Below are 22,973 nucleotides of genomic sequence, written 5' to 3' on the forward strand. Positions count from 1 at the left end.
CTAGGATGTACAAGATGCGGCACTTGACTTCACGAATTTTCGTGTGATTAGTAAACGACCTACCGTGCCTGCGGATTGAGCGCGAAGCTGACCTGGAACAGCTGTTTCTATGCTCTAGTAGTAAAGTACAGTGTGCTCTAGTTTCTGACGCACCAGTGTTACACCAGCTAACGTTATTACAAGATAAGTTGTTATCAGTTAGTTGCTCTTACCTGGTGTGCTGCGGCACGGCAGCCGATGGGTCGCTCCACCTTGGAGGGAGTAAACGTGTGTAGGTTTAATGAGTGACACTGCTACCATCGCCATATGTGACTTTTATTAGTGAACATTATGACGATGACGATGCAAGCGCGTTACAGTAAGGCTGTTCAAACAAAATATGAAAGCTCGCTTAGCCAAGCATTGTGGTTAGATGAGATTTGCGCACAACAACAGCGTATATACGTCTCCGTGAATGTATTCCTGCGAGGAACTGCGCTAGACAAGGGGAGGGACGCTCAGTCGACGACTTCGCTTATCAGCTGCGTCGTCCCGTGCTATGTATTCGAAACACGCCACCACCACTTCTAGCTTATCGAAACTGTGACACATCTGATTGTAAATGTGGCCAACGCTGGCAGTAAGTATGGTCTGCCCATCGGTGATCACGCACACACACTCGCCTTCGTCGAATCTCGCTCGAGCCTCTGGCAACATTGTCTTTGCACAGTTTGTCGCCTCTCTTCCTATAGGTTTACTGTACAGTGCTTTACTGATTTTACTCTTTAACAAACGTCACTGTCCTGACGTGCAGGCAATGTTTGCAACGTAAATATTTGATGCGTCCGTGTCATCAAGTAAGGAATTAAAATAAAAATCGGATTAGGAGCTTTAGTTGGAACTTGCTGTTTTTATAAAGCAAAACAAGTTCTTGGTCTGTATATTTGACTGACTCTTCGTATAGAAGTGTGCAGAGTTCGCAAGTATGTGTTGTCTTGAGTGTGAAAATATTGTATCACTGGTGAATTAGCACTGAACCAAAGGCTTTATTTCTTATTCGTTTAAGGAGGACTCTGTAAGTTATTTCCTTAATTTTTCAAACTGCTATAGAAGTTTACCGATGCCGGAAAGGTCCGCTCGTTTTATAATCACTGCCGAATCTCTATTTTGTCATTCTGAAGTTCCATGCACTGCACTAAAGCATTAAACAGTCCGAGTAGAAACGTTTCTTACAGATTCGGTTGTATGTGTTGTAGTTAAGCTGAGAAACTGAACAACGACGGAATTACTAACATTTCCAGTTTATTAGATATTTTCACCTCTCTCTTCCACTTGATGGCTTTCGCACTGAGGATGATTCCGAATTGTTTGAGTTCTTGAATTGTTAAGATGTTTCAAAAGGTGGCTATCAACTATAACATTTTTTTAACAGCGACGGCAATTTTCTGCCGTCAAAATGTGAGGGTTCTTCTGCAAGTAGTCTTTTTTTATGCATCAAGTTATCGCCCAACTTTGGCTAGCGTTAGTAATTTACCTAGAACTTCCCATAGATGTTTGGTGTGTAATAACCTCCTTTGTTTCCAGTACATGAAAGCTCGTGAAAATATTTATAGCCGGAAGAAAATGAGCTCTTACGAGCACGGCGACCCCCGTCTAGCCGTAAATTGTAGCTCAACATCGGATACGTTGCCAGGCTTAGCGAAACTTTGGCTCAGGCGAATGTGGGCCTACTACCTCCAGTCTGAACACTCCCTGCAGGCTTCTACGAACTTCTCACGGGACTTCCGGTCACCGTCGGTGCACACTCTACGCTTCCCTTTCATTTGACGTGGTGCAGTCATAGCTCAGAAGGATATCATGCGTCAAACTTGCTCCTAAATGACTTTGCTTTTGATTTTGTCCCTTGTGTTCATCGCAGATGCACGAGGTTATGCTGGGATAGACCTAGAGAGCGAACAGTACCCTTAGGATTGACCTAGAGAGTAAACAGGATTCACCTATAGAGAGCAAACAGTAAACTCTAGGTCTGTTTGGTCACGGTGTGTCTTAATCGTGTTCTTTCTTTTTCATTCCTTGATTGACCTGACAGGAAGCTGCGGTATCACGTGTAAGGTCACCCAGTGGATGAGGAACATTTTAACTGACGGTACAAAAGCAGCCCTAAAGCAACAAATTGCGCATTACTGAAATAGGAAAGAAATAAACGTAAAAATGTGCGTCGGGGCTCCCAATATTTGTTTCGTCTGGCAGTTGTATCAAACTTAACGCGGCTGAAATTATATCTTCCGTGTGCACTCCCGTATGTTATTTATCTACCGTCTCCGTACCTTCACTGGAAGCTTATGTCTTGCTGCCTACCGCAACCACTTTTATCGCCTAAGCGATTCGTATTCGAAGAATCTATGGGTTTCTTAAACTTCATACGTTAATAAATATGTTCAGGCCAAGCTCGTTTTTACCTCTGGAGGTCAGGGTAAAACGTCATGCGGCGACGAAGACCGTGAGAAGCGCCACCAGCAGGGAGTGTCGCAGTTGCCGAACAACGAGAGTACAGTCGGAAGCCATGACACACTTCCTCACACTTTTTTTTGCCCACGCGCAAAACAAGTCGCACATGTATGCGTACCATTAACAAGACCAGAGACAAGCTCTCAGCTAACAATGCCCATCTTTTGTACACGTGTACAAGCTATACACACTCCAAGTCTGTACAGTGCGCGTATACATACACGTTATATCTGTACAGTGCAGTAGTAGTAGTAGTGCCGGTGGTAGTAATGGTTGTAGTAAGTCAAGTCACAGCGCAGTCATCGCGTAAACAGCGGGAACTCGAGCGAACGGCACGCTTAGCGAAACGCACGCGTGCGCGGGAAAGCCGTCCGTGCGCTCCCATATCACTACCCTCCACGCGGCGGTCAGCTCTCGACAAGACAGGCGGCTGCGTCACGTCTTTGCTGAGAATCCGGCGCGGCGCCGGATGACAGCCGAGAAGAGCCATTTCCTTTTGTACATCGTCGAAGAAATATTGCCGCGCAGGCCCGCAGGGTCGTCGACGGCTGTTAGGCACCTTAGCGCCGCGGACGCCGAGTGAAACACGTGCCAACCAACTGCTCCAATGTCACCCCGGGGGAAGAGTTGCGTCGCACTGGGCCCGCGCTCGGGGAAATGGATGGGGGAAGCACGCTCTTTCGTTCCTGCGGTCGCTGATGCTGCCAACGGAATGATTTATGAGGAGGAGGGACGGTCTGCATCGACAAGTAAGGGACGACCGACTAGGGCAGGCCGTATGTTTAGTACGACGAGCTTGAACACCGTGCGCTACGCCTCTACGGTATACCTTCTTTTTTGTTGTTGTTGTTGCTTTTGTTCTACTGTTATATGAAAGTGGGCGTCAGGCAACTTTTCTCATTAGCCGAGCGACGGCGGGTGCTTGGAACGGAAAATAAAGGGGGAGCGTACGCTACTGATCTCCTGTGTTCTTTTTTTTTCTTTTCCCCTATGCCCGCAAACGGTGCCGCGATGCCATATGTGTTTCGTATCAAATATAGAGAGCGCTGGTCACCGGACATCAACGCGGCACGTGGTTTAGAAATGTATGTACACGCGAGGAATTCTGCGGCCCCTGCCGACGCGAGGTTAAAGATAAACAAGAACGGAGGGAACGGGGCAATGGTCCGCTTCGTGACTTACATGTATGCCTGCAGCCTGGCAGCACGCGTGCCGCGTCTGCATTCACCATTGGTTAGGTTCCTCTCTCTCTTTTTGTTTGTTTGTTCAGTTCGCCTTTGCGTGTGAACTTATAGCACCCCGTTGCCGCAGCATGCATGCAGGCACTTGCAAATTCAGCTTTTCACTACGCCTCCCGCCGCCGTCGCTTAAATAACTGCGCCGACAGTTGGAGAGGAGCCGAGTGTACGTCAAAATAGAGAACTTTTCGGGAAGCGACGCTGCAGCAAGAAATGACGCGTGCGAATGACTGCGGTGTCGGGGAATAGCGCTGAATAAAACAGTCGCGAAAAAGAAGCATGAACCTCGCTGTATACTCTTGCAAGCGCTCTCAAAGATCGCCTTTACTTGTGTGCTGTGGAGAGTGGAACGAGAAAGAAAGAAAGAAAGAAAGAAAGAAAGAAAGAAAGAAAGAAAGAAAGAAAGAAAGAAAGAAAGAAAGAAAGAAAGAAAGAAAGAAAGAAAGAAAGGCTGGATCCCCTAGCTCGCTCACATAGTAGTGGCTCTCTAAATGCAGGTGTGAATGTAGCGTCCGCGTTGCCCACACAAATCGAAATAAAGTGGCAGCGTTGTATGCAAAAGGTGGGAACTCTAGCTCGACGCGGTTGTTCCCCTAGGCTCTACGCTATTTCACAGTCGGGAGGCTACACGAGACAAAGTTGATTTTAAATACACAGAGGCTCTACATGCAGCGCGAGTTGCCTTGACTCTTAGCAAGCGAGCGAGACGAAAGCTGCTGCTATTTCTTTATACAGTGCTTAATGAAAGAAGCCCAGGAAAAGGGCTCTATGCCGTGCGCATGCTTCAGGTGCGTGCTTCTTCGGTCGTCGGATGCCCTCTCGGGCACGCAGAAAGTCACGACGAAGAGTACTGAGAGGGGCAACTGCAATAATCACATCAAATTACATCACGAAACACGTTACGTATGGTCCGGGGACGCTTAAACGAACATCCATGCTTAGTTCGCTACCCACTCATTGTCTTTTACGCCTCGTCGCAATCTTGATACCATCCCGTAGCCACTCGATCCGTTATCGCAGCTGTGACCACAAGCAAGCGCTTGTCGGGTTAGTACATATGTGTGTATATATTTTGGCACAACGCGTCGATGACGGCATAATCACTCTTCGCCTACGTCCGTCACCGAAAATCTTCGTCAAGCGTAACCACCGTATCGCCCTTCCTTGATCTGCGCTAGTCCAAGACTGCGTGGTCCCCATAAGCTCGTGTTAGTCTGATAAAAGATCACAAATCATGGCACCAGTACAACAACGCGAGGAAGATAAAACAGTTATTCACAACAAACGTAGTAGAACAATATTTCCCAGAGGCAAGCAGCCGTCCCTGGTGTGCTCACATCAACAAGAACTGGAGGAACGACAATGTGCGGTAGTTCGCAGCTCCTCTGGTGGATTCGTGCTGTAGTCGCAGCTTGTCAGTGGCTCCGTACAAAGATCGCAAAAATCCCGCTGATGTGGCCCAATATAAGCACCACCGAAAGAGAGAAAACAAAGGCATGCACCTTTTCTACGTTTAACAAGGCGGGAACATGCCGATGATATTCGTAGAGGACGTTCTCGACTTGCACGTACGGGAAAGCAGATACATCGTGTCACGAGCAGCACGACAACCACAGCAAGCTTGACTCACATCAGTGTCGGACAGCTCTTAAGACGGCACATCAGCAACGAGGAGCGTTTAGCATATACACGCACCTAGAATAAGAAATGACGCCACAAGCGGCGCCAGCAGCTGAGTTCGCAGTGCGCGCGTATCGTAAATCTCGGTACCTTTCCAGTCCTTGCAGTACACGATTCACTTCGCGCGCATGCGCCGACGATATCGACACCTCCATATTTTGACGAGAACAACATGCAAGCGCGGCTTCGCAAAGATGCCGCCCGAGTAGCGATGCCTTTGCAGGGCAGAGCTTGCGTAGTAAGAAACAGTCGGGAGCTGAAGCATCCCAATCCTGTGATACTGATTGCTGCCTGCTCTTACTTCCCTTTCTTAGATCTCGTAACCATGACGAGCTTGTAGGAAGTAAAGACCAACGTGTGCCTGCGTCGTGCAATCTGAAAGATGCAGTAGGCATTTTCGCTCACTACAGCCTCGGCTGCGATATCTGTTACCGGACGTCAACAAGCGCTGCTTACAGAATGCGGTGCTGGAGTCGGCATGTCCTCCTAATTACTTGCCGCGAACGGCTGCTGCAGTGTTACGTAAAAGAGAGCATCACACTTTCGGTAAAGACCACCCAGTCACGCACGACAGGAGCGTGTGAGCCCGCGGCCAGGACTGCGTGCGAGACGGGGCTGTTGGATCTCACAGGAAATGCACTTCTGAACCAGTGGCGTGCTCGTACCAACTGGCGGATGCACTTGTCACAGATGGGTCGCACTCAAGTCCAATGGACAACTGGTCATTTTTGCCTGTCCGCAGCCTCAGTCGCTGTTGGTATTGACTTCGTCGAACTTGCGGACGAGCTCGTCTTCACAGGAGGAACCAGCCGGAGTCGCGGTCTCGGTGGGGCTGTCGCCGAGGACGTCCACAGACCCGCCGGGACTGGACTCCAGCGGTCCCTGCAGGACGGCCGCGCCCGTGCGCGCCGAGGACTCGGCGATCACCTCGTCGAGGTCAGTGGCCGGCACGGGCTTGGCGCTGCTGGACGACGTCGTCGCGGTGAGCGTCTCGTCGGGGCTCGGATCCACCGGCGACTCGGCGGGTCGCGGGTGCATCAGCAGGAACGGCACGAAGCACGCCATCTCGCCTCTCCTGCAAAGACGAATGGCGCAAAGATCTCACATGATTCGTGTCACACTCACAACCAATATAACTGTAATCAAACGAGGCCATCTCACTTTCCGTACATCTGCGAGACCCCCTCAGCCTGAGGTTCCAGAAAACAGGGAATCTCCAAGCGCATACAGCGAAATTACACAACACTTCCATCTAGCCAGGAGGACCTTTTCCCTCCCCTACAAGAAACTAAACAGACCACAAGCTCTTACTCTAAGACAAACCGGGTTTTACCCAAACCCGCTTTTATTACACACACTGCACCCAGACACGTACAACAACTCGTGCACTCTCGCTAGTCGACACGTGCGAGCCGCCTTCGTTTCTCGTCGGGGCCGGGCCCAATTTGGCTGCTTCTGCTCGTTAGGCTGTGGCTTCTGGTGCTGCTGTCGCATTTCGAAAATTCCAGTCGCCGCGGCGGGTCAGCATCATTCTACATCGCTATGAGTCCAACTACTAGGCTTTCGCCTTCACATTCCTAGAGAGTTCTAAGTATTCTCAGTAACTACTGACTCACGCCGATACGATTCAGGGCACATTTTGTTTGTTTGTTTGTTTGTTTGTTTGTTTGTTTGTTTGCTTGTTTGCAGCCTACCAATTTTGACACATACCCACTCTGGGGGATTGGCGAAGAAGAATTATTGTAGCATATGGATGATATCACGTTCCTTCCGCACTTCGTTTCTCACTTTTAGATGCGAAGCAGCTTTTGCGCTGGGCTTTGTGCGTAGTTCCATTGGCGGGACCGTCCGCTTTCTAAAACCTACCATAGCCATCTGTAACATATTGAGCGGGCGCTCGCACCTTTACTCGCGCCAAGGAGAAGTCTTCTTTGTCTTGTTCTTCGACCGCCTTGATGATGATACATGCAGAGCGCGCGCTCGCGCCAGCGAGAAGTCTTCTTCGTCTTGTTCTTCGACCGCCTTGATGATGATACGTGCAGAGAACTTTAGGGGCCCGGGCTGCCGTATGCTGTCTTAGCTTGGCATAACGCAGACAAAACCACGTGTGCTGGCACGCGCTAGCGCGTTCGGGCCTGTGTAAGGGGATGGATAAGACGCTGTGGCCTCTCCCCCTTACACTCTCTCAGCAATCATGTGATGGCGTCGACGAACGAGATTCTGCAGACGCGCGATGAACCCGCGTGGCGTGTTCCAACAAGAGTTTGGGACCAGTAACAGCAACTACAGTGAATTCACGGTGTGCTCCACATGCAAGGACGCGTTAACATCGGGCAAGGTGCCCGTGATGAACGGAACTTTAAGTCGACCCATGCGCTCCTTCGCATCCCCACAGGGTTTCCTTTAGTGGGAGATGGTGAAATGTTTTGTTTCTTCCGACACGATCCAACCTTCAGTTAACAACATAGCACAGTTTATGTGTTCTACACAACTCTATCACGGGCCATCGTGAAGCAAGCTTCCCGTTCTAACGAGGAAGTCTCATCCTGTGACAAATCTTTATGGGTTCGCCTGCCAACACGAGTTCGCAAACCAGCGCGCGTTCGCTATTTAACGCGTGCATTTCTCGTGCATCTATTACCAAGAATCATCCGGCTGATGGCTCCCTCGTGCCATTTAATGCACGTTGCTGCCAAAATTGGCCACGCAGAGCCGAAAGCATGCCGCTATAGGCAAGAGCAGCACTAGATTACCACTCACCCCGAAAGGGAGCTCAGCGTGCCGAGATAGACTTTCACTTTCGCTTCGTAGGAGACGACGATGCCGAAGAGGTTCCTCCTGGCATGGTCCGAGATGCTGCGAGCAGGGTAAATGAAAGGGTCATTAACACGAACCGCTGTTCGATGTATCTACGAGCCACGCTAAGCTAAGCGCACGTGGCTCTCTCTGCATCGAGAAAACGAAAAAGAGCGCGAAAGATGCCCGGATATGCAATCCAACTTGGGAAGATTAGCAACTCCTACCGGCAAATAACTACTACAAGCGCGTAGTTTCCCATCGAGGAAAAAAAAAAAAAAAAGCTGAGAAAGAATATCTAGGGAGCCGCCCTTCGTTATTGAGCTTATTTCGGTCTATGTTTACGAAAATGTTCGAAGTGGCTATAAGTTTGGAGCGTATACGTATGAAGGGTGGTAGTCTCATCCGACAAAGAGGTAATCTAAAAAACAGAACACTTTTTATTAGTAAACAGGTTCAGTGTACGCATCACTGACCCTTTGATTTCGAGAGTGGCTAATTTTCAAATTTTGAATAAAAAGATAGAACGGAAAAGAAGTTATACATGAATCGTAAGATATGATTGCTAGTTTTAGCTGAACCCTTCACGAAATCTGTAACATTTTTGAGGTATGGTGCCCTTGACAAATATTACGTTTGCATCTACGTAGCATTTGACACTTTACTGCGCAATACGGCAGATAATAGAGCCGTCAACCAGCACATCTCTAGCGGTATTATTGGCGGACAGCACCACTGAGTTTCCTTGACTGATTGAAGACAACTTTATGGACAGTACACGGGCGTTTTAAAAAGTTTCAGTAGGTGGCCTTAGGCAATGCAACGCGTCTAACGATTCCTTTGCGAGCCTACGTTTAGTTTCGTTCAACGATTCGTTCGCGTCGGAGCATCTACCTTTATGTTTGTTCTTGCGTGTGCTTGTATCATTGTGTGTGTATATGTATCTTGTCTTCGTGACCCTTTTGCCAGGTGCCGTGTCGATACCCCTCAGAAGAATCCGCCTGTTGCAATGCATAAAAAATATAAAAAATTTGAGGAGGTCTGACCTCCCCCACCTCCAACTCCCCCCTGGCTACTCCAATGATCGGCAGCGAAACTCCTGCCCCCAAACGCGAAGAAGGGCGAGATAGCCAATTGATCCGCTTTAAAAGAAAAAAAGAAAGAATAGGTCGACCATTCCTAATTTACTTTACAAAGGCAACAACTGACTGCGCTTTTGGATGACATTTAAGTTCAAGGGTCGTCTCTCGAAAGGTCATTCTTTTCGGATGAACGAGTTAAGTTCGCATTTTAATTCGCGAGGATTCTCGTGTTTTTCGAAATCGTGTGCAGCTGCGAAGCTTGTTATATGCCACGTCATCTATTCGCCGTCTTCATTGCCTTTAATACGTTCAAAACCGACCTCCTATGCGTCTTTGCTGCAGATGACTTTTCGAGGTCTTAAGTCTCCTGTCTTCTTTCTTTGCTCGCCTGTTCGTATGTACGGGTACTTGACCTTAGCCAGCTGTCTTACGCAATGCCTCGACTCAACTTCGAAGCCGAGCTATTCAAGCATACGTTTCAATAGTGCATAGAGCGCACCTTGTTATAAAGTGTTTATTCCTGAAGGAAAATGTGATCTCATTCAAATCAAACTGAGCATGTATTCTCAGTTATTCGTGTGAGATTTTCCTGCGAGACTTTAGTGCAGTTTTAAGGCATTCGTGGTCGGCGTATAAATGTTTGTCTTTCGACCAGTACGGTCGTTAACAGAATAGACTACGGAACAGTTAACGAGCCCTTGCGGCTCAAGAGGCTCACATGGTTGAAGAAGCGAGGCAGAGGACGTCGTCACCCTTGTAGCTCTCGACGAAGACGCCGTACTTCTGGCGGTTCTCCTCCAGGGATGGTGTCACCGACACTCGACGCTCCACCGTCGAGCCGGGAAGCACAGGACAGTCGTCCTTACTGCAAAAGTACACGAAGCTTAATTAGATACCGTGGCGGGTGAACATTGGTGTCGTTATGGCCTCGGAAACACATTGCCCCTCAATTCTCACAACGCCGTGGACATTTTCGTTCACTTCTTTTTCTCTTTCGCGTCTCGACATATTTTCACCGTGAAGAAATCACCATTTCGATTCAGCTCTCGGTAACGTCAGCTTCAGGTTACGTGTACCGGATAGATACGTTGCGCTGCAGATAATTGAACAATAATAGAGTAAGGAAGGAAGAATATCAGAGGGAATCGCAAGTACTGCGCGTGAGTTACGACGAGTTGCCACTGTTTTTCAAAGCTTCGAACGCAGTTTGGTGTCATTTCTCCTCTTATTTTTTTAGATGGATGCGAAGCAGCTTTTGCTCGGGGCTGTGTCCGTAGTTCCATTGGCGACCGTCCGCTTTCTACCACCTAGCATAGCCATCTGAGCGCGCGCTCACGCCAAGGAGAAGTCGTCTTCCTCATGTTCTTCGACCGCCTTGATGATGATACGTGCAGAGCACTTTAGAGGCCCGGACTGCCGTATGCTGTCCTAGCTTGGCGTAACGCAGACAAAACCATGTGCGCTGGCACGCGCTAGCGCGTTCGGGCCTGTGTAAGGGGCTGAGTAAGACGCTGTGGCCTCTCCCCCTTACACTCTCTCAGCAATCACGTGATGGCGTCGGGGAACGAGATTCTGCAGACGCGCGATGAACCCGCGTGGCGTGCTCCAACGAGAGTTCGGGTCGAGTAACAGCAACAGCAACTACAGTGAATTCATGGTGTGCTCCACATGCAAGGACGCGTTCACATCGGGCAAGGTGCCCGTGATGAATAGTCGACCCATGCGCTGCTTCGCATCCCCACATGGTTCCCTTTAGTGGGAGGTGGTGTAATTTTCTTCGTTATTAGTGCATGTCACACTCATCGTAACGTACTGGCAATTTAGGCTACTATAAGCATACAGATTCGTAAAAAAACTGCAGTCTTCACGGAGCACGAAAAACACCGCTTTCTGCGCGATTAAGCATAACCATTTGTCATGTGCCGTTTAGGCTCTACGTGAAATTTTAGACGGCCGCGTTTATTCCGGCATTACACTCACCGCTTAAGGTGCTAGATATAGCCAGGAAATCGGACATTTTTCGTCTGGTTTCCTGGATATAGCCAGAATTTAACCAGGACATAATTAAGAATGTAGTTTGAGCATGCGTGAGTTGGCTTTCGTCTGTGTAAAAAAATCATTTTGCTCGTGTGTTTAGCTCGTGTTGCAGAAGAAGACACGGGAAGAACGCACTGACCTCCCGTTTGCTGTAGCGACGCAAACTTTCCAGCGGCCCGTAGAAAACATGCAGATGTCCACGACTTGGAGGACTGCGTAAGAGAAGGTGAAGGGAAAAAGGAAAGTACGACGCTATACGTTATGCACATACATGCTATCTTGTTCATTTCGCTTTAATAATGTGCCATTCCTTGGACGTCGGAGGGAAAAGCACTCCACTATGTAGAAGTAAAGGCGATTGGACAGCGGAAGATATTATAGCTGTTTGAGGTGGATGAGCTGTTTGATACACAGTTAAAAAAAGATGTGGTGTTCGACTGACCAGTATATACAGCTCCTTTGCGTGACCTCTTACGTAGTGTTCACGCGAGCAGTTTGTTTTTGCTATTGTAAAGCTATTTGGGGTGTATTACGTAAAGAGCCACAGTTAATTATGTGCGTATGAGGAGATTCAAGACCGATTAAAATGCGTATTGAATGAGCCTCTATGCCAGAGGAGATGAAGAAGTCACTCTATTCTTGCTCCAATTTAATGCTCGATTGATTATGTCTCATACCAACGTAATGCAGTTTGACTGACCGAGCACTTTCGCGCGGCAGTGGAGCGAGAGGCGTACTCACTCGAGACCTTGATGTGCTTCACCGTCTTCTGCGAATGGTTCTGGACGTTTATTTTAACCACAATCTCTTCACCGTGAAAGTAGAGCTGAAAAATGAAAGAATTGCATCATTACATTTTCAGAACGGGAGACAATCAGCAGTTGCAAGCTTACGAACTGTTAAACGCTGTTTTCAAATTAAGCCCATCCAAAAGTTCCTCCTGTGCGTTTGACATGAAAATATGCAAAACAAGTAAGCAGATTCCCACGCCATGTTTTTGTTATTGCGTTAACAGCATCGCGAAGTTACAACATTCAAAATCGCCTCAATTCGAACGTCAGCCCAAGAACTGAGAAGTGGTAGAAGACCTTCTTTCGGGCTAGTTGGTTCATTATGCAATTCGTATTTTATCCATTAGATTCCAAAGAAAGTCTTAATGTATAACAACTCCAGTCCCATTGACTCATTTTTATTTGAACGATAACGCGCGCCAACTTTATGGCCAGCCAACCTGTCACAGCTGATCCTGCTCGTTTCGTCCGCAGCAGAAATTGTCACCGAACCATCAAAGTTTTTGTTGACATGAGCTGTTTGCGATTGGCCGGCCAGATTCGCTAATAATAGTCAGAAGTCTAACGCACTGATTGGCTGACATCTGTTTTCATACAAACAAATTTAGTTAAAGAACGTTCTTGTTAACACGGCCTCTGGCCTGGTGGCAGTCCTCGTAGTCCGTGCAACTTCTTTCTGAGCCCTTGCTTCGTGCAGTTTATTTCATCGAGGCATGTACAACACACGTCAAAAGGGTGAGGCCATTCGCAGCCAACACACAAAAATATATGCCGTACTGAAATCCTTCATCAAAAGTGAAGACACGTTTAGGGCAGCTAAGTATCAAGAAGTTAAGCAATCGCTGACGTCCACCTCGAAGCATCTAGGTTCTCACTAATCGTGCGTACATATTGCTTCACGTTATGAGCTATGGGCGATCGTAATGGTCGGAGATATGGGCGCAGTCTGTGCATAGTTCACAGACGAAATCGCCGAAGTTGGGGGCTGCGATGATGAGAGAGTTTAAGCACACGGCGCCGTTCACGGTTCCTAGTCTGCACAAGAACTACGTCAGAGGGACGTGATCAGTTTAGCGCAGCAGAGGCTGACCATGCACGTCATACGCAGCCAAATGATGCTGGCTGTACGTAGCGGCATCCTTTCCGCTACATTAGTTCCACATTGGCAATGACCACCAACGAGCGAAATAAGTTTAAAAAAACACAGAAAATAAATAATAAATAGGATCATCCCGACGGGCATCGCTGACGTGTTCCAATCCGTGCATGCGGATTCGCATCGTTAATGCATGCACGTTCATTAGCGCTTATGGACAAATTTACGCCGACTCCTTCTACTTAACGGAACATTTCGCGCAGACATCTACGAGTGCTTTAACACGACTTTCTTTCGTTTTTTGTTAAGGAGGAATGTTAAGCAGATAAGAGAATAGTCCTACGTCAACCTGTGGTAGCCGCTTCTTTGCTTTTGGGCCACAGTATATCGCTGATGCTTTTAGCGGGGCTCATTCCTATTAATACGGCGATGCAAGCCTCCGTGCCATTACCGTAGCTCACAATTTCCCGTGTCGCATGGCTTGTGACGACAGGGTAGGAAAAAAAAAAAGGAGGCAAGGCAAGCTACCCGTCAGCTCGGGTCGAAGTGAAAAGATCGTTAGACTTCATCATTACGGCTCGGAGACGTAGTGTAAGGGAACGTGCTACAAGTCAAGAACGCACACACACACGAATAAGAACAGGCTGCATTCATTATCGCCGCTGCTCCGCTAACGGTGGCAGAGGAGAGGCGTCCATTAGGTTTCGGAATGCGGTCGCTAGGCGACGGGTACACAGCGCGCGCCCGTTGCCGGGCCTAATTGTGGCTCTCTCATATACTTGCGAGCAGCTCCGCGACGGGAAATGATCAACGCCGATTTTGTCGTTGTCTTGCTTCACTCTTTACGCTGCTCTGGCACGCAACGGCCTTGAGGTAGAGGAGCGAAGGTGGCTTCTTTTTTTTTGTCAGTGCATCACTGACTTTTGGCACATTTTTTTTTTGTGTCAGTGCATCGTTGACTTTTGGCGCCCCCCTGTGCCATTCTCAGTGTAGGAGATAGGAGTGACAACTGTGCTTGTCTTTGTACTTGTCGCGGACGTGAATTTTATTCCGATAGAAATGATATAAAGTGCTGCAGATAACAAGTCGGGCTAAATGACGCCCCTCGGCGCACGCGTCCATTGTCACTCTTTCCTTCTTTCTCTTCCTTTGCTTTTCTATTTATTTCCGAGCTGGAAATAAACGGACGGCTTTTTGCCCTGCGTCATCGATTGGTTTTCATCTCGTCTGGCAGATGGAACTCAACAGTGGCGAAAACCTCTACTATTCTTAAATGAGATAAGGATATTCTGAAATTGCTCAGGACTTGCGTCGTGTTACGTCTGCAGTCATTTCATGCTTGTTTATGCCATAATACAGCGAAAAAAAGAAGAAAAAAAAACAGGCGCTTTCCACACTGTAGCGTTGCACAACCGTCACTTATGGGAAGTACAAATACCGACGGAGACTAAACACCGGGCCTTCGCATTAGTTTGCGAGGCAAAGCGCCCGCACACGCGAATACAAATGAGACTTCGAAAAGGTCAATGTTCGCCCTCCCTGCTCATCTAGCAAAGGATAAATTACCGTCCGCTGAAATATTTGGATACACGTGTCAACGCTGCATTCACCGAAGAGACTGTTTTTCGCGTCGCGGTTTCTTCTATGTCGACGCCGTCCTTTTATTGAATGGCTCAACGACCCCTCTTTTCGTCCTGCCACCTCAGAGCTGCACCCGGCACGAAAAAGCGCTGCAACATCGCAAACCCTCGCAGCTTCCGTATCATGTGCGCGATACCGAAGAAATGTGCGTGCTTCTAAGTATTACCATCTCAGCTATACGGGGATTCTTCAAACCAGCGTATATTGATGGCAGCCTGTGTGATAATGGCCCATGGAAGCGAAGAATTGGCGCGTGCCACTGAAATCGAGGCAGCCGCCATAAAGCGGGTGTGTTCGATCGGCTCTTTTGATGTGTAAATCAGGGAGGACATTCACCGGCAGCGAAATTCGTATACGGCTCCACGGGTCGTAAGCACGAACGCAAACAACCTGCCTTCATTGGAACATTCTATAGGGCAGCTGTAAACGTAAAAAGAAGCGACCAGAAAGCAAAGACGACGTCGCCAGCCATGGACTGCAGCAGCGTCGCGTCTGATCCCTGGGCTCTTGGCCGGGCCGTCGTCGTCCGGCAGTGGCGAGGAACGACTGGACGCTCGGTCCTCGGCGCGGTTTCTGGCGAGCCGTGAGACCGGGCCATTTTGTCGCTGCCGCCCGCGGGAGGCATTCATTTCCATTTGTAAGCGGCCGGTCGCTCGCGCCATTCCCTGCGACACCGCGCCAGGCGCTAGGCCCTTCGCGCGCGCGCTGTGCAGTGCCGTGCGTTGGCGCGCTAATCGAGTCAAAAGCCTGCGCGCTTCGTGCTGCAGCAACCGTTCACGTCCTCCGCAATCAGCGCAGTCTTTCTTCGCGTTAAACGAGACGCATGCGTCCCGCCCGGAGAGGTAGCCGCCCGTTTCGCTCTTTCTTGCGCTTCCTCGTCGGCGAGGAGCTCGAGCGTGCAAATTGCGCGCAAGCGCGCGTGGAGACAATTAACGGAGCAGTCCTCGGAGGATTGTGTCTGTGTGTGCGCTCTGCAATGCTCCTTGGCGCGCGGGACGGAGCCGCAGCAGAGCATATGACGCGCGCCGTGCTTCTGGCACTCTTCGTGATGAGCCATGAAGGCGTCGCTGATTGCGCGTGAAGCCGACGAGATAGACGCTGCTGCAGAGCGGAAGCTACCGCGGAGGGGTGCGACCACGATTTTACGTCGTCGTGGCGAGTCGCGCGCGCCTTGTATTGTTCTGCGTATGACGAAAAGTGCGCGGATTTGCGCTAAAATGGATGCGCGCGGCTCGACATCGTCTACGGTGCTCGGGACGATGATGAAGATGAAGGTGTTGGAAATGTGGCGAGATCCCGTCTTTCCACGGGATGTTCCTCTACCGTTTGCACCATCGTCCTATACTCTTGTTTAGCTAAAACTGTGCAGAACGTTAAGAAAGTCTGAACGTTGCGTACGCCACTCAGAAAAAAAAAATCAGGACAAAGGGACAGTCGAGTGGATGGTACAATAGCCGCTTTTGAAGTGGTTGGTGAGGAGTGCCATACAGCTCGTTGTTTTTCTTCTTTTTTTCATTTTTACTGTTTTTTTCAGTAGATTAAAAAAACAAGCACGTAATTAAGTAAGTTTGCTTGTAAAATATCTTATGCAAAACTGTGTTTTTCTCTTTTCGCGATGCGTTGTTTTCTAGCTTTAGAATCCCAATTTTCCAGCCTTATCTAGTGCTCTTCTCCGAAGATTTGTTCGCATGGTTCATTAATGTTCAAAATCACAGAAGCGCGCTAAAAAAACCTTGAACTTATGTGATGTACCCGCCCAACTTCGCCGCATCGTCAGGTGTCGGGAAGAACCAAAGAAATGTTTGTAGAAAACGCGCGCGGTAATATCAAACTGATGGCTAGAAGTTGATAACTTGAGAGCGAAAGGAAATGATTAAACTTGTTTTCAGGTAGAAAGAAAAAACGGCCAAAGATGACTACGGTACGTGCAGTGGTGCGCACCTCTTTCTCGAGGCTGGCCTCGACCACCAGCTTGCCAGCGTTGAGAGGGAAGTCTTTGGTGAGCGACGCCGACCGTGGACCCGCGCTGATGGGGCGCGGTGTGATGGCGCACTGTACCTTGCGGATGCCGATGTTCACGCAGCTTCTGCGAATCGAGACAGTGGAAGCTTTGTCATTGAGTGCTTCAACGAGTCACGGCTCCGTTTTGTACTTAGAGACGCGGAGGCAATGGGAAGTAAAGGAAAGACACAGCGACACATGCAAATGCTGTTAATTGCCACTTTCTTTTTTTTCTTTTTCGCACATAAGGCAAAGGTAACGTATAATGACAATTAAATGCATGAAAACCAGATATAATTTATGGGCGTATTGGACAAGTGGCTGGCTAAGTCAGTTACGGTTGGGAGCAGGGAATTGATTTCGTGCTGGTCGGTCTGTATTTCGCTTTGTAAATTGGGCCCCCGATGGTTTGTATCCTCTGCGAATGCAAGGCAAACAATGTATGAATTTCGCATGCAAGCGAGCGCATTAGTACTTCTCAAGTAGGCACCTATTGGAAGTGCTGCTTGGCACGTAACAATAAGGTAAAACTCACTCACTCACTCACTCACTCACTCACTCACTCACTCACTCACTCACTCACTCACTCACTCACTCACTCACTCACTCACTCACTCACTCACTCACTCACTCACTCACTCACTCACTCACTCACTCACTCACTCACTCACTCACTCACTCACTCACTCACTCACTCACTCACTCACTCACTCACTCACTCACTCACTCACTCACTCACTCACTCACTCACTCACTCACTCACTCACTCACTCACTCACTCACTCACTCACTCACTCACTCACTCACTCACTCACTCACTCACTCACTCACTCACTCACTCACTCACTCACTCACTCACTCACTCACTCACTCACTCACTCACTCACTCACTCACTCACTCACTCACTCACTCACTCACTCACTCACTCACTCACTCACTCACTCACTCACTCACTCACTCACTCACTCACTCACTCACTCACTCACTCACTCACTCACTCACTCACTCACTCACTCACTCACTCACTCACTCACTCACTCAAAAGTTAGTCAAAGGGCTCATCAATGAGTAGCTGATTCTTCAACGTCACACACATTTTCATGTCCGTCTGACATCCTACACTAATTTACTCGCCCTCACACAGACTAATCTCTCTTTAGGTCACTAACATTTATCCAGTTATGCCCGAGGGGTTACATCAGCGCAAAAAAGCGCAGCACACTACGGTACTTCGAGAACGCGTTTACGTTCCTGTGTGGAGCTTCCTAGATGTGTTCCAATGTTTTCCCCAGGCCAGCACGGAACTACGTCCATATCTCTGGCAGACTGGGCGCCACCTTCTGTATATAACTTTTTCCTCTCGCGACGCGACAACTCCAGCAGCTCTTCAAACTTTTTTTATGGACCACGTCTCACGTGCTCTCACAATGAACGTTAAAAAGAAAGCAGCAAAAAAGAAACAAAAATGGAAAGAGAAAAGTAAATGAGAGCGATCGTCTCCGTCTATGTTCCCAGAAGAAAAACAAGAGCAAAAGACCTTAAACGCGAAACAGACTAATTTGGTTAAACCAGACAGGGATGCGATGCAGTCCCCGGAGACAAGGATCTCGCAAAGAGCTCTCTCGCACGAACGACCAAAGAAAACACAAAGAAACTGCGCGTCTTCCGGATTTTAGTTTGAAAAGCGCACGCGAAAACGTAGTTTTTAAACGAAAATAAAAAAAGAGAACACAAAGAAGTGTGAAACCTCTCGCACTTTTAATTCGCACTGTCGGACTGGAGATCCGAAACCACGGTACACATATCTGGGCTCGCTCAGTTTGTTTTTGCTGCGCGTTGTTCTATATCTAAAAGTACGATGTTTGTAATGAACATCGTTTGCTTTTCATAGATCATTCTTTTTTTTTATCCTCCGTGATCCACGAAGCCCTTTTCATTACATTTCGGTGTCGTGTCCTAGTCCCGAGAGTCGCATTTCTACACTTTTTTGTATATTGCTAGTGTATAGTTTAGTCGCAGGAAATCAAGAAAAATAAATAAAAAAAAAACCCCGAAAACGTGGCATAGAATCGGCAGCGACAACCCCGAAAAAAAGAGTCTCCCTTGCACAACCATAACGCCTCGACGTAGTTCTCTCATTTTTCCCGCGTAATGGTGGAGCAGCCGACATATTCAATTTGCGCACTGTTGGCAACAAAACACTCGGCCAGCTCACGACTGTCCGCGCGTTCTGGCTGCCGCAACCTCCGCAAAGTCGACGGTGGCAAAAAAAAAAAAAAGAAGAGAAAGAGAGACAGATAGAGAGCAGGGATTCATAAACTGCGGCCGGCCAGGCACTCCGAGAGCTTGCCTCGTGCTGTCGGGTATACAGAGCTTTTGGCTGGAGCCTGGTTTCTGCTAGAGATAGTGTTTGTGCTACTGCTCACTTATATACAGAACGGTAGACAGAAAGCAGGTTAACGTATTATTAGGCTGGTGTAACAAATGTTGGTCTGTGGTAACGAAGTCGGTTTAACTGGTGCCTTAGCTGAGAATTCCGAAGTAGCGTAATTTCGTCCGACCCATCTGGCTAATGGAACATATAGAAGCATGTACTATAAGTACGAACGTGATACACAGGCTGTCTGATCAGGAACAAGTGCCTGCGACGAGCTGGTCGACGTTTCGGTAGGTGGATCTATATACGTCAAAGGCGAAGATGGTGAATCTATCCGCGATCCTCTGCAGCATGCTGTCACGCTGCCGAAGCGGATCGCAGGGTCCACGTAGAAAGAAGCGCGTGGTTTAGATCTTCTCCGCCAGGTGCCGCAACGATCCCAGCTGTTCGCAAGAAACTAGTCTACTCTCTTAGTGAAATTATTGAATTAATTTTCATTAACTTTCTTGAGAGGTAAATGGCCCTTATCTTAACTAAAGTTATGCTCCGGTATTATGTGTATCCCTTCAGCCATTATCTCCTTTATATATGTTTTTATTTTTTATTGGGGTATCATAACATTCGAGCCAACGCCCAACTACAGGTTGGCTGGGAGCAAATTCCGGTGTGCTCCTTGAAAAAAGCATAATGTCGCTAGCTGATAGCGTCATAACATGCAGTGTCAAATTACGGGAATTGAAGAAAGAAAGGAACCTTTGAGGCGGCGTTCTGTGATTTCCCTTTCTCTCTTCTGGTTGCTTTTGTAGCTGATCCGAGGCGTTGCAAGCACCCTGCCTCAGAATTTTATCTGTGCTGTACCGGATCGTTAGGCCAGCTGTTTCAAATGCAATATGCAATCCGCACAGCGCTTTAGTGCATATCAAGTTTAAAATGGAATAGTGGGAGGGAAGAGTTCTCAACTTTTCCAGCTGACCCCCTAGCTAAAATCCATCTGTCAGTCTCGCCGTTTTCTGCCCAGTGGTTTCAACTGCCGCAGTCTTTTTGCCTCCTTCTCTTTCTTCTCGCTTTTATAATTTCAAACGTCGCCTATTTCCTCCTTCTTAATCAGCTTTGACAGTTCGGCCAATTCCGTGTGACGTCAGGGGCTGAAGCTTTCATGCTCCGTCGTTTCTTAATTAGGTCATCTGCTCAATGGGAGGGCCTCCCTGTTTTGATGTCTTGGTGCATTACCTCCAACTGTAGTTTCCGCCTCTGAAATTATTTGGTCTCGTTGCTAATTAGCGTGCCACCTTCAGTTTCCTGTTACGAAGCCTCGTCATTATTCGCGATATTCAAATTGGCACACCACGTGTAATCCTTGCCTAAAAATAAATTCGGTGCTCTCCGTCGCATTGAGAAATTCGCAGAACTTGGGCAGGTTTGGTTACTTTTCTTTCTTTCTTTACTGTTTTGTACAACGCATCGAAATCTTAGGAATCGACTGGCAGGCTCGCGGCGGCCGAATTTTCGATGGAGGCGAAAATGCTTGAGGCCCGTGTACTTAGATTTAGGCGCACGTTAAAGAACCCCAGGCAGTCGAAATTTCCGGAGCCCTCTACTACGGCGTCTCTCATAATCATATGGTAGTTTTGGGACGTTAAACATCAACAATTATTATTATATTGTATTGCCAGGCTGATCGAGCTCTTGAAGAAAAGAAATTGGAAGAACCATTCCGTTCTTTGAAGGTGCATGACAAGCGATGGTCTTTAACACACGACACAGAGGCTACACTAAATTTTCAACAAAGGAACGAACTTATTTACTATCTGGATCGTCATTGGGCGGCATCGTCTAGGCGTTTTTTTTTTTTTCAGCACTCGTTAGCTTCTTGAGCGGCCGCTTAAAAGGCGGATCGCGCGACTACCGAAACGCATGTTTGGCATAAAATTTTCGCAAAACCGGAATTTTCCTGATGTCTACTATTCACCATGTCGGCTTTACGTCTTACCCTACAGCGCGCTTTTATACCACTACGACGAAAGTCGCGGAAGTCTTCATAGAAAGTGTCCGCTTTTTGCATTTGTTTTCCACTGCGAATGCAACGCATTCATAAGGTTCAGATATATTGACTTTCGGCAAGCATAGTTGCGTGTCCTAGCGGTCAAGACACTCGGCTTCGGAGCGTGGGGGCCCGGGTTCAAATCCAATCTCACGGGGAAAATTTATTTTGTTTTACTCATGCACTTCTGGGAGGTTCTTGTTGACGGACACGAAGAAATCCCACCAACTAATCATATATATATATATATATATATATATATATATATATATATATATATATACAGCTTCGTTTTTAAAAGAAATAGGGAATAGAAGAATACAGAAAATACGACATAAGTAAATGCCAACTTGCTTACTTGCTCTGCGCTGGCGTCTCTTCTTCGTCGAGCAGTGTGTAGCACCGAACCAGGTAGCGGACTCCGCACGTTTCTCCGGACTCGGGAGTCAGCCGCTGCATCACCGTCGACACCGGTGCGTCGCGGGGAAACTGCGATGCAGGCAATACGTGGCTACAATTGTAGCATCGCCAGACATTCGGAGCGCAAGGCTGGATTCTGCGCCGTCGTGTTAATCTTACGTTTTTTTTTTATATCACGTTATCGTCTGCCATGGTTATGAAAACAGCCTACCAGTGAGACGAGTACGGTAGCTTAAAGGCTTACGTGCACAATCCATTACGACTGCCGGGAGACAACTTATACACCGTACATCAACAAAACTTACGAGAGAACACATTGAAAAAAATCGAATTCCTATCACTTTCTTCGTTTCGTCCAGGAGCACTTCTGTCCAGTTATTTTGTACAGTAAACAAGCTGCCTTTTCTGATCGAATAAATTACTCTTGCAAATACTGCGGCATCTTGTGCATGTGCTTTGTTTGTACATGCTCCTATCGACTTGCCTTGTTGTTGCACTGTTTGCACAAAGCTAAGATATCAATAAGCTCTTATTGCAATTCTGCTTATACATCGAGAGCACGTAAACTTCATTGGTCCTTGAGGCCGTTAAACCGATTTAGTAGCCTTTTGAAGATCAACACTTTGGCCACTGAAAACAGAAAACAATAAAATAAAATAAAACACGAGATTCAAAGCATTTAAATGCAGTTAATACAATCGGTGTTGCAAGAAATTCTACCAAGTATCTAAAAGTGCCGCCAAAGAAACGCCCTATACTTTTACTGAAGGTACTAGCCACGATGACCCTTCGTTCGGTGATCTACGCAGCGTAGAATCGAGATTGGCCTGTACCTCGTTTTGTTGCCCGTATCGTAAAGCTTCGTGGTAATGGCACAGATCACCGACAGTCGGCACACGATGCCCCGCAAGCACACGCTATCCGTAATCTTGTTAATACCCGCTCGGTGTGGTCGCGAGAAAGGACCAGCTAGCTACCTTTGGCAGGACGCAGCTGAGAGCAGTTCTGCTGCAACCTGCACCGTGTTGCCTACACGCGGAATGGATCAGAATGGCTCCGGTCGGGGGTCTGGATCTCATTTGCCGCTTACTTATTTGTGTTCCCCAAATTCTCTTCTTGCAATCAAGGACCAGGAGCGCCGAGAGAAAACAAGTTTGTTTTGAGAGCATGCAGAACGCGACCCATTACGTCCATCGCAGGCTATCACACGAACATGCTCGTACGGGGGAAACGTCGATACGTCCTTGACCGTTACAGCCAGCATCGGTCTTCCGTAGTTGGCGCA

General features: G+C 48.0%; 1 protein-coding gene across 1 annotated transcript in view; it reads right to left on the reverse strand.

The window, feature by feature from the left end:
• Positions 1-301: 301 nt before the first annotated feature.
• The window catches only part of LOC119387976 (phosrestin-2), a 308,200-nt gene continuing 285,528 nt past the window's right edge, over positions 302-22,973 (reverse strand). The window contains exons 5-11 of the mRNA XM_037655571.2: positions 21,627-21,757; positions 16,790-16,934; positions 12,062-12,146; positions 11,460-11,532; positions 10,002-10,148; positions 8,166-8,261; positions 302-6,480 (exon numbers count right to left, since the gene is read on the reverse strand). Coding sequence (XP_037511499.1) covers positions 6,150-6,480; positions 8,166-8,261; positions 10,002-10,148; positions 11,460-11,532; positions 12,062-12,146; positions 16,790-16,934; positions 21,627-21,757 — 1,008 coding nt within the window. The 3' untranslated portion in view covers positions 302-6,149. The remainder of the gene's footprint in view (positions 6,481-8,165; positions 8,262-10,001; positions 10,149-11,459; positions 11,533-12,061; positions 12,147-16,789; positions 16,935-21,626; positions 21,758-22,973) is intronic.

Source organism: Rhipicephalus sanguineus, chromosome 3, assembly GCF_013339695.2.
Source record: "Rhipicephalus sanguineus isolate Rsan-2018 chromosome 3, BIME_Rsan_1.4, whole genome shotgun sequence".
NCBI lineage: Eukaryota > Metazoa > Arthropoda > Arachnida > Ixodida > Ixodidae > Rhipicephalus > Rhipicephalus sanguineus.